Source organism: Pseudopodoces humilis, chromosome 7 (assembly GCF_049639895.1).
Source record: "Pseudopodoces humilis isolate 2021_Gansu_Grassland_sample_001 chromosome 7, ASM4963989v1, whole genome shotgun sequence".
NCBI classification, from domain to species: Eukaryota; Metazoa; Chordata; class Aves; order Passeriformes; family Paridae; genus Pseudopodoces; species Pseudopodoces humilis.
In genome coordinates this window covers 19,364,843-19,377,550 of record NC_142206.1, presented here as the reverse complement: position 1 = coordinate 19,377,550, position 12,708 = coordinate 19,364,843, and the positions used below count along the sequence as shown (strand labels likewise).

The window sequence follows — 12,708 nt, the reverse complement described above, 5'->3', positions numbered from 1 at the left end:
GGAACTTCTAATTTCATAGTATTTTTATTTTTTTGGCAATTATCAATGTTCCGGTCTGATGCTGTACACTGTTTTTGAGACAGTGGGTTTGCCAATCAGCTTACTTTAGCCATTTATCCAGATTCTCTTGTATCTCCCAGTTGCTACAACTGAGCCAGTATCTAGCTGTGAACAACTGCGCTAAGTCCATTAGCACATCTCCATTTATATTGGAAATATAATCCTATACTGTCATTTTCTCTTGTGTCTGGCCTAGCTGGAAATGTTCTTTAGAAAGATTTTTTTTTCCTAATGCTTACTTCTTGAGAATGCAGGCTAAACCTGAATTTTTAGGGGAAAAAGTAATACTGAATTCCAGGAAAAAAACCAAACAGCATTCATCTTATCTTCAAATTTTTCCATGAATTTTCCAAGGTTTCAATAAAGTGATTTTTTAAAAATCATACATTTTTTCTGACATGGCTGTCCCCTTTATCTTCAGGCCATGCTTTTTCCATTTGAAAAATTTAAAAACTAAGATCTGAAATGGAAAGAGAATACATGCTTACATAAAATTGAAAATGGTCTTTAATTGATATTTCTCAAAAAAGGCAAGGACACAAGAGATTAAAATTTGAAGAAAAAGATTCTTGAAAGAAAGACACTTTTTAGATAACTTATTTTGAATTTTTTTGAAAACTTTTTAAGTTAAATATACAATTCTGTGTTTAAGATTATGTTTATGGAATTGAATACTGATAATTTAATCTACTCCCAGTTTCTCAGATTTGTAGAGAGATCCAAGTCAAGTTAAAAAGTAGTAGCCTGTTGATGCAATCAATACTTGCTGCACTTTCTTTTCTCCTTCAGTTTCTCATATTATCTCCCTCTGCTGAGGCAATAGATTGCCTCAAAACCATGGATTAGCAGTGCTGTATGTCATCATAAGCACACCCTTTAATTCAAGTTTGGGACCAGTGATTTATGAGCTAGAAATGTTTGTTCTTTTTAATTGTTTTAGGTTTGCTCTGCTTACAGTCTCAGTTTGCACTTTTAAACTCATGAAAAGAGCCAGGCTTTACTGGATTGAGCACAAGACTGACTTTGAGCAGGTCACTTCTCTTGTCTGCCAAAAGGACGTGTTGTTGTGACCTAACTGATGAGCTGTGAATATATGCTGGCACTCGCAGAGCACTTGGATCATGTTGAAGTGGTCTACAACTCCCAAGTGTTAGACTTGCAAAGGCAACAAAGAGTGGGATCTGGGGCTTTGAAACAGCCAGCTGTTAAATTTGAAAAGCCATCTCTTCATCCTGTCCAATACGCTGGTGGGTTGAAAAGCTTACTGCAGCTCTGGTCAGGATATGGAAACACTAATCTACTAGCACACCCTTTCTATTTACTTTCTGTAATATATTCCATGTATAACACTCGTAGATTATAATTTTGCATGGTCAATGTACATAATTAATAATTAGTTTACCTTTGTATGGGGTTAGAGTGGTTGTTATTGCATGATACTTTTGTATTTTTTTTTTATTATCATATTTCACATGACTCTGTGTGATTTTCATTTCTGAATAAGCTGTTCGTTGCTGTATTTGCATGTTTTCCCCTTCCAATTATATAAGAAAAAGCTTGACTTTGTTTCAAAAATCAGTGCATTTTGTCATGTTTCCATGTCCCAATGCTTCCATACATCCTGTTTATCCAGCATGGGGAATTTCAGCTCTGTCTTTAAGTTTTCATTTGAAGCTGAAGATGTTAACTTACAAGGTAAGTTAGGAAAAAGTAAGCCAACTTTTTAGAATTAAATGAAAGATTCTCTCACATTATCTAGATCTACATCAGTTTTGTAAAGTTAAATTGGCATTTTACCCTTTTATTTTTTGATTTTTTCAAGTAATTTGGCTGGAGATATCTTTCTTGAAACCGGGTTCATTTATACTGATCTCTGGAATGGAACATATTGTCCATTGTTCACTGTGAGTTGGTAGATCTCTACAGGTCTTCTACCGTACTTAGAAGCTAAAAATTCCAGCATGTATCTTTACAGGAAAGAGTGAGGTTTTGTTGTACCTCATGTGAGATCAGTTTAGCATTACTGTGAATATTTAATTGGACTATAGTCAAAATCTTTCACTGCATTGTTATAGTAGTATGATGAAAAATACTTTCACAACATGTCTTCTCTTCCATTTCTTTAAAGGTGGTGTAATTGTAGGTGAGTTTGTATAGATACACATCTATGATTATTCTGGCCTTGCATATTTTTCATGTTGTTGCATCTGGTATGCAGCTTTGCTAGGGAATTCCACTGAAAAAATACAAATTTTTACATTAAAAAAAAGAAAAAATCTGGTTTTGAAATAATCCAGAGAAATCTACAAGAGATAGAAAGGGGTAGAATCTGACATACTTATTTAAAAAAAACAAAACAACAAACTGCAATGAAGGTAAAGAAAATGCGGAACATTTTTCTACTACTGATGTTTTCTAGTCATTATAATAAATGAATGAACAGGAGTCACACTATTTGGGAGTGTTATGAGTTCTGAATAAATGCATTTTACTTATATAATAAGTGACAGTGTATGTAATTCCTGTAAATATCATAATCTTCTCTATAAAACTCACTACTTTTCTTGTCAAAGTGCCTTGGCCTTTAAGTTGCTTGTTGATGATAATTACTTGCAGGTAACACTGGCAACCAATGGCAAATCTGCAGACTTCAATGTTGTTGAAGAAGAGCCTTGGAAACGTGAAAACTAAGTGAAGAAGTTCCTAGCTGCATCCTTAATAAGTCCTGAAGCTATCTTATGGCAGAAGATACCATGATTAAAGAAGATTTCTCTTTCCTTTTTTTTTTTTTTTTTTCTATTTAACATCTACAGTTTCTGCTTAATTTTGTAACTGAAACGTAGCAAAGATCTCATCAAGTCATTGTAGTGTCTTTGCCAAGCAATGATCCGTAGCCATCTGTCTCCCTTGTGTTACTGTCTGGATGATGCACCTGGAGAATGCTCCATGCAGTGCAATGCGCTCTCACCCACTTCCCCTTTCATTCAAGACACAGAGAATGTAAATGCTGCAAAATGGGAAGATCAAAGTGCCAGTACAGTTCACTACAGGGACTCAGGGTCACAGATACAAGAGAAACATACCACCACGTAAGCCTTCAAGTGTTTTGGTAACTCTTGTGGCATACCTGATCTGTTTATCACTGTATGGCTAAAATACCTTTTGAAAACATCCATAAAGATTTCTGTTTGTTTTGATAATAACAAGCACTGTACTTTTGTGCCTAGCTGTACTTTAAATTGAGCTTAGATCCAGGGGCAGGATTAATGCATAGAAGTCAATAAATTATCCCAGACATTTTGTTAGATCAGTACAACTAAAATTTAGCATCAAGAGAAGACCTTAGATTTCTATGTGCATGCAGCGTGTTTTTATCAGATGTCCCAGGGCAGGTGCAGCCTTTATTTTATGCTAGGGCTGTGCTGCTTTGTGACCACAATATGCACCATGCAATACAAGGCAGTATAATAACAGGGATGGTAGTTCCTTCACTAAATCTATGGCTGATGAGCAAAAATACAGAAAACCATGGACTCAGTTGTGCCATTTTTAATCAAAGTAGGTGGTACCTTACTATCCACCCTGCTCCACTGATGTCAGAGGGGTTTATCACATGGATGGGATACTCAAGTAAGGTACTACCAAGATAGATTATGGATGTCATGATTGAGTACTTAATAATGAGCTGCAGACAAGTTCTGAACCATTACTCTTACAGAATTTTTGAATGCGATCATCAGTTGCATTTGCTATGAAGTGAAAGCCATCTTTCAAGTATGTAATGTTTCAGAGAGTGGCTAAATCCTGAATTCATTGCTAAACCAAATTCCTTATAAGGTTAAGAGAATTTGTCCAGGGTTAGGACTGAATAAAAATGAAACCAGAATTTCAGGATTTAGGTCAGTATGTTGAATTTACGTCTCTGTCTCTTTTGCAGAGTAATAGGTATACAACTCCCTAACGTCAGAGAAATGTTTCTTTGAGCACATGTGTCTGACTCAACCTGTCAGAAGAAATTGGAGTGAGAATAGACACCTTGTGAAATTTTTTTTAAGGTGCTTGTTAATACTTAGCAATTTTAAGATACTGGTGAATACCATTATACTGTTAGCAATGTTCCATAGCAAAGCTGAGCCACGTGGCCTTGGAAGGTTCTACTCACAGAACAAGCTTTGTGCAGTTTTGGGGGAACTCTCAGAAGTTTTCAGAATGAATCAGAATATGAGCATATGGTGAACTTAAAAATGGCAAGAAACAAACATTTATGGAAATAGGCCATTCAGTGTCTGTGCTCAAACTTGTCATGGGTTTAAAGGGGAATAATGTGTTTAACTGTAGAGTGTTACTTGGCTCTGTAGAAGCTATTAAAGTGAAAGTATAATCTGCTTTTGTTCTTCTGCATTCATATAAATATCTCTGAAACTGCACACGGACCTAAGCGAGCCAAGGCTACTTGCATGATTAATGATGTGCAAGATCAAGTCCATTGTCAGAGTATCTCTCATTTAAGCAATTATCATGGAATATTTTTCTTACCACTGTATTTTTGTCATCACTTGAATGCCATGGCCAAGCAAATCTTAAGCAAAATGGCCTATATATTTTAACCGATATTGAACCACTGTGAATTCTGTAGGCCTCTAACATGTATTAGAGGGGAAGGCCTTTCCCAAAGGCCTCCTGAAGGATCTTGAGGATTTGATTTTTTATCTTTTTGTGAAGGATGGAATTGTAAGTTGTTCAGAGAAGTGGCAGGCAGGTTGTATTCTCTTTTCTGCAGTCATTGCTATTAGCATATCCAGAGTTAACCTCTGTCTAGCTATTGCTTCCCAAGTAGCATTCACTGGGTTATGTGCCAGAAATGTGCCTGGGATGGTGTGTTGATACTGTTAAATGTTCCCTACTCTGAGGGTGCTGGCTCTCATCAAGTGAAATTTGCTGTCACTTGAGTGGTAGTTGTATCCAAGAATAACACACAGCATGTACCCCAATTTGTATCCAGCATTCTTGAGCTGTTTCATGGCACAGCTAGATGATTTTTCTGCCTCTCCACCACAGCGGTTTCTTAGGAGCAGCGACACTGATAGCTTGCATTGAAAGTAGCTTTAGAAAACTGGTCCATATACTTTTAGCTGTCATTTGAAACTGTTTAGCAGTTAGAAACAAACAGGAATGTCAGCAACATGTGACTAGGCAGCTCCACAAAATTACATATTGAGAAACACTTAGAATATGCTTACAGTTATCCACTTGGGATGTAATGTCCTTTGAAGAGTGCTTCTTTGGATGGAGACTAGGGAAGGAAGGAATGCAGTGCTAGAGAAACCCCACCCACAAATGGGAGAATAAATTTGGATCTTTTGATAGGATTAGAATAGCAGACTGTGATTTTAAAGTGGTAATTCTGTAGATACAGTAACTCAGGGATTTTTCAAAATATAATTACGATGGTATTTCTCTATTTAAATGTGGATGTGGGAAAAGGAGAAATGTTGGGTTTCGTATATTTCTCTGCTTGTAGCCTGACTGAATATTTAATATAGTGCTACTCCAGTGCAGCACTGTATTAAATCATCAAAAAGCTTTCCATTTCTGTGGGAAAATGTAACTCACTCTTGGCTTTCATTTCTCGATTTGCTCATTCCACGAGGCTGGGTTGCTACTTAACTAAATAAACAGAAAATAACCCAGGGACTGTCCACTTCAGCTAATCCAAGGTTCACGTTTCAGCAGGCAGTGCTGGTTACTGGCCAGCCTCCTTTTGCTTTCACTAGGAGTCTCAATGCATTAATTTGCATCTGGCAGTTCTTTTTGTATCTGCTCACAGTGCTGGGGTGGCAAAGTTAAAGAAAAAGCTCAGTGAAAAGTCATTTGTTTTCTGTGTAGTTCATATTAACATTGTTTTCTGTATTTGGTGCTCTGTCAGTTCCCCCCACCTTTGTCTGTGCAACTGTGATATCCTTTGACCTTTGGATTGCTGGCAGGACATTGGCACATGGAAAAGTCTAGACCAGGCAAAGACTCAGTTCATTGCATACTAAATGACATACATGCTTACACACTTGCTTTATGCATTTACTGCTGAAGCTGGGTCAGCATTCTCATAGTATCTGTTCACTGAAAGTAAAGCACACAGCACGTTAGAACTGCAGGAGAGGTGGAGCACTTTGCCGCTTAAATTGTTTCTTCAGTGCTTCTCTTGAAAACAGCAGCTGCACCAGCCTTTTAAGAAATGTGTGTGGGTCTTACACACAAAGATTCTTCAGATAGGTAGGGCAAAACCCACTTGGTCCTATTACAAGATGTGCTCTTTCCTTTTGAATTGGTGGGAAACTCAGTACACCTTTGAAAAACTGTTTGCAGTAATAAAAACTGTGTCTGCAATGCTTTGACTACGTGAAAGACCCATTGAAATCTGTGGGAGTCACAATGTTCCAAGAAAAGTCAAGTCCCTTCCTGTCTCTCTTAAGTTATAAGACATTTCACAATCCCATCCTAGGGAATAGTCTTCATCTATTTATAATGAAGTTGATTCTCACATGCAAAAGATTTCTGCCAAGATACTACTTTTATACCTAATTGTTTCAGTGCTGCAAGTCCAACACTGAATTTAAACTCAGCACAAAAAATGCTGATTTTTCCCATTTTTTTTTTTTTTTCTGAGATATAGCTGATCTCAATATCTTTCTCAAAGCACATGGAATTCCGGACTTGATGCCACTTTAAAAAGTAGGAGTAATATAGATTTCTAATTTGTTTTCCATCACTCCCCAGGTCACTAGTTTTCCAGCAGTAGACACGCAGAAGACTAGACTGTTCATCTGAGAAGCTGAGGCATCAGCATGTGAACAAATTTATTCTGGTGACTTGCCTGGATTTTCTTTGCTTCTTTGCCTTCACTTGTGTTATTGCAGCCTTGTTGTAGCAACACAGCAGCAGTCGCACAAATTGCCATAACTATAGGCAATATTAAACCTCCCCTCTAACATTCACTTCTCTCTTTACCTTTAAAAAGGCTCTGAGCTTTAGTACTGGGCTCAGAAGAACCCGTTTATGGAGATGTAAAGGTATAATTGTTTCTCATCTCTTTAATTTCCATTCAGCTTTTTTATTGCTGCATTTGAATTAATTTACAGAAAGATAAATAAGGGCACTTTATAAAAATGTACTGTAATATTATTCTCTTATGAGCCTGAAGACTATCTTGGTTTTATTACTGTGACTTTTAAGGCCACAATTAAGATTTTTTTCATATTAGCCATTATGATAGGTGTATAGTCCATTGGGACAGTTCACCTCAGCTATAATTCAGCATATAAGATTATGTAGAAGTTCCTGTTCCCAGCAGAAAGCATTCTTGGAAAGATGAGTTATTCTCTTCTCTCCAGTAATATTGGTGACTTTGAAGGGAAAATACTTACCCAGTTATCTTTGTCTAAAGAATGATATGGAGAGTGTAGTTTCAAGTACTAAAAAGAACAAAGTATTTACAATAGTGAAGTGTCAAAGGCTGTCAAGCTGTAGATTGTTCAGTTTTGCCATGCTGTTTTTGAAAATGTGTTCTTGCTCATGATTTTCCTTAAGGAATGCATTTAGTGTCTATTCCTTCCAAAGTCATCAATCTTTCTTCCCCCATGGGCACCAAGCCTGTGTCTCCCCCCTGACAGCACACAGACTTGAGGCAGGACTCCTGGAGGAGCCCCTGGGAGCAGTGCCTGGTACAGGCTCTGCAGTGGGTGCCTCCCTCAGTTTTTCCTCCTGGTCATACTTTATGTTCAATGGAAATCTGCTGCTATAAATGAGTCAAACCGCTGCTGATGCCCAGGTGCTGGTAATTCTTCTACTTCTCCTTTGAGTGGCCTCCCTGGCAGAAGGTTCTGAGGAACTGTCCCTCACAGGTGCCCACCATCCCAGAGACATCTTCCATTATTTAGGGGAAGCCCAGTGACTCCTCACTAACGGGCTGATATAAATCTAACAGATAAAGTGCAGTTACAACTATGAGTCTTACATAAAAGCCAGGTTCCAGACATTGGAAAAGCCTAGAGCACATGAACAAGCCACTGAGTAGGTCTCTACTAGTCCAGGATGGACATAACCAACAGCCTAATGCACAATTTGGGGAGACAAGAAGACATGTGATGTTTCTCACTTCACCCAACCTTTGATCCCCTTTCATTTCTAACTCCATCCTGCTGCAGAGCCAATGCTGATCAGTGCTAGAGCATCCAGTCCTTCTAGTCTTCTACTCAACACTGAGGAGTCCTGCAACTGTTTCTGATGTTGCTCTGTGGCACACACCATTGCACGAAGGGAAGCTGTCACAGGCAGCATCACACAACCTGGATTGTCTCATACCTGTATATTGCTTTGTACATAAATAGTGTAGTCTGCTGGAATTTTTGTATCGTTCTTTTCAATTCCTTTTTCTACAGTTTTTCAAAGACTGTATGCAAACTGTGCTTGCATATTGATTTTGCAGTCAGTATTGTAGATTATAGCATTTCTGTGTTGGTATTTTGTATGGACTTGTGAGTTCTTGTGTACTTCAGGTTGTCCTTCCTACTTAAAGACAACTGCAGACACTTCCATCCTATATATCCTGCTCCTTTCTTAAATATATCTTATTTCCTATGATCCAGTATGAACTCTTCTTGTAGAATGCATCAGAAAAAGCTGAACGTGTATTTATAGTGTTAAATATTGTGTGCTCAACACTGATTTAGTGAAGAATAGTACAGGTTTTAGGGGTTTGTACTTGTTCCCTGGAAACTACAGTGTAGACTGAATTAAATTACCTAGTATCTGTAATTTACAGACACACAAATATTTTCTTAGAATGTTTTCTATGGGATCATATAAGGTAGGGAAGTAATCCTTTAAAGGTGATCAAAACCAGTTTTCTTATGACATTTAGGATCAATGAAATATTTTTGTGTTAGTTTTGGTGATGAATTATAGACAAAGCACAAAATGCAAGAAGCAAATAAGAATTTCAAGATGTCCTTAAATGCTGCAGTCCATCATGGAACAATACTATAATAATCTGAGCAATCTTCTAGATTGACTGTCTTGGGCAATCGTCCCTCACTTTTATAATTTTTCCTGATGTTACCTTTGCCAAATCCTGCAGTTCTTCCTTAGGACCTGTTAATGTATAACTGACTGGCTCAGAATGCAGTTTATAGAAAATAGATCAGGGTAGGCAAAAAATATGCTGTCAGGAACCCCACCCATCTTGCTACAATACTGTGTGTGTGAGTTCAGCCTGCAGAAAAAGTTCAGGATTTTGCCGCCTAATTTTGCCTTCTCAAAAAAGGACCAACAGAACCACCATGGGACCAGTGTAATTGGGTAGCATCCATACAAATACCTCCTGTTTTCTTAAGTATTTTTTAGAGAATAACCACTATATTTTTCAACCCAAATGACAGTTACTTCTCATTTTGGTAATTTCTTCCCATTAGGCAAATACCTGTTGGCATTAAGGCCGTGGCTATAATAATTTCAACTTAATTAATAAGGAACAGTTTTTAGAGGAATAAAAATAATACAAATATTCATAACAGCTATATAACAAACAAAAATAATCTTCTATGGCCTACTAGCTCTTTGACTGTAATTCAAAACAAAGAAAACATCGAATAGGAAGGACTGCTGTCCCAGTATGACTGATACTGGGTATCTCTTCAACTATTCAGAAATCTGTGGGGCCATGTTATTCTGCTGAGGTTTTGGAGCCTAAGTTTCTAGTAGATATATATATGTAGGAAGTGTGTTGATATGCCCTTGTATTTTGATCTATATTGTATTTTAAATCAGATGTAACAGGTATTAACTTAATAGGAATCACAGGTAGAATAGTGATGAGTTACTAATAGCTGTAAAACCTTATTGATACCAGTTTTGACATTTTGTTGAAGCATGATGTCCAGTGCCTCTCTGCACTTAGTGTAGATAATGTAGCTATCAACACGTAATTTCAGTGAAATGGTGTATACAGTATGTGTAGCTTTAAATTAATTTAATCAGTTTCTGTGTGTTGAGACATAGTAGAAAATTAGACTGTGTTTTAACATTTTGTTCTGCTTTCTCTTTTTCATTTGTATCTGGGTTTGTTTGTTTTGACCATTCAACTGATTAGGTTCCACAGCTTAGTAACTAATTTATCTGTCTCTTATGGAGTACCCAGTTTTAATAACATTCAGAATCATGTATGCAGCCAGTTCATTGTAAATATGTTAATTTTAGTTTTCAACTATCTAACCAGTATGGTGTGTGTTAGAAGCTGCATGTGTGTAGTTCCTTGGCAGTGAGTGAAAGCATAGATTTGCTGCCTGGTGAATACACTTGTTATGACATAAAGAATTAATGTTCACCTGGAATGACAAGCCTTTGTTTTATTTTCTTCTTGTTTGCTTGAAATGTTTGGACTCTTTGTCACCAGAAGTTTAGTAAGTCACCATTTAAATTGGCACAATGAATGAAGAGAGCTGCATCTAACTGCATTCCTGTTGGATGCCTGGGCTGCTTTTGGCTCTATGCATCACTCAGCCCTTAGTCACGTCAGGGCAGCACAGGATCCCTCTGAGTCACTTCCAGTCACTTCTTGACCACAGATGCCAGGAAAGCAGAGCAGTCCCACAGCTGTGACTGGGCAAGCCTGCAGGCAGCAAGGGGCTGCAAGTTCTCTCCAGAGTGCCTGAGAAGTCCAAGTAGGAACCTCTGCTTCATCCATTCAGAGGAACAGTCTCTGAGAAAGATGAACACACTCATGGGCAAAGGGGCACTGTTTCTTTCATTGTTAAAAAGGGATATTAGCATTTATTGGAAAATAAATACCAAACTAAATGCTTCTGAAGCTCCTGTGGTCGTTGTACAAGTCTGTTATTTACAAAAGTATGTCTGATAATAATAAAAAAAATATGATCAACTACATAGTCAGTGGCAAAAATCTAAAATCAGAGCTGCAGTTCAGATCTATGAGAAAATAGAACCTTGCAGCAACAAGAAGCTGATTCATTCCTAGATACTCTGGACCTGGATCGTATAAATATAATCATCCCCTCTAGACAGAAAGAAATAAAAATTAGGCCCCAAAGCACAGAAACTATCCTTCTTGGTGATTCTCATTATGATGCTTCAGGATGAATTGCACACTGGATTACTCTGTGCTGCCTGCTCATCATCCCTTGCCCCTTCTTTAAGGTGACCAGGCATGAACTGGAATGTTTTGCGATGTTCTGTTGTAAAAAGGATTAAAAAGAAGAGGGATAAGGTTGGTCTTTACACTCAGAAAGTTCCGGAGATTTTGAAATGACATACTGTACAGTATCTATAGCACAGTTTGTTTAGAAATTAATAAATGCAGATGATAAAATTTCTCCCAACCCTGGGCTCTGTTCTTGTATATTGTAGTTGGAATGCCTTGTAGACTGATTCTATTTTTGTAGTTCAGGTCCTTTCCTCTTTACAAGGATTGTTAGTCATTGGCTTTTAATGTTTTCTTACAGAATGAACTGATTTCTGTAACTTTCATGTATAAAACAAACTAGACATTCTTTCTATACTGGAAATAGTCATGAATATAATGTTTCACTAAGTGTTGTACCTCTTATGTACATATCATCAATAAATGTTGATTCATAATTTTCATGGCTTACATCTGTGAATTTTAATTTCAGCCTGGGCTCAATATGGGAATGCTTTGTGTAGAGGTTTAGATAAAGCAGTCTGATGAGAGAGGCTGCCTGTTCTGATAACTACATGCAGGGTAGAAGATGGGCCTGACTTTGCCAAAGAGTTAGAAATCTCACCCCTCACTTTATCCTCCAAAATATTCCAGGATGCTGGCTGCAAATGAGCTCATTTCCCACAAAGGCCAGGATTCACTAACTTCAGTTCTTGGCAATGAAGCCTAGAGAAGTGAAAAGACATGTTAGAAGAGTAGGAGGACACAAATCAATGGTTGCAGTTGCTTTAGAAACCTACTTCCCTCCCCTGGCTGCTAAAAAATAAATCTTTTATTCATAGCCTTTCTAAAACAAAATAATAAACAAAGCCCGTAGCGGAACTTCTGAGTTCTTTATAAAGAAATCAACAGTATTTAACACATAAATTAAGAGGTCTCATGGAGTGAACCATGGCCCAGTGGAGTGGCAGTTGGCAAGTATGGAGAGAAAGCTCCAGCATTTATGCATGCTCGGAATAGCAGGCGCTACGGAAATAGCACAGCTACCGGTGTGTGATAAAGGCACAACCGAAACCTCGGCTGTGAGCACTGACTTTGTGCATAACCCTGGGCTTATTTCTTCTTAATCATCCACTTGAGAAATTTCCAAAGAAATCCAGGCATGGCAGGAAGTGGCTTTGGCAGTGCCTCAGCTGGCGGTCTGCCCTCTGAGTCAGTAACGAACCAAGTCCTGATGTGCTGCTAGGAGGATCTTTGGGCAAAAAATAAATCTGGTTTACTGAAAAAGTAAATCTATCTCCTGCCATTTTGATACCAGGGCAAAAACGGTGATGAGGCCTGTGTTGCTAGGAAATGCATTCTGCTAACATAAAATTTCTCACTGAAGTTTTTCCAGGATGCCCATCACTCACATACTTCATGTGTACTCTGTAGGTTCAGATTCCTTCCATAAAAGG

The 12,708-nt window shown here is 37.8% G+C and overlaps 1 protein-coding gene across 5 annotated transcripts in view; it reads left to right on the top strand.

Annotated features, from left to right (window-relative positions):
• The window catches only part of SLC1A2 (solute carrier family 1 member 2), an 89,323-nt gene extending 77,610 nt beyond the window's left edge, over positions 1 to 11,713 (top strand). For all 5 annotated transcript variants that reach the window (XM_088058352.1, XM_088058350.1, XM_088058351.1 and 2 more), the window contains exon 11: positions 2,677 to 11,713. In XM_088058352.1, the coding sequence (XP_087914478.1) occupies positions 2,677 to 2,751 (75 nt within the window). In that variant the 3' untranslated portion in view covers positions 2,752 to 11,713. The remainder of the gene's footprint in view (positions 1 to 2,676) is intronic.
• The last annotated feature ends 995 nt before the right edge of the window (positions 11,714 to 12,708 follow it).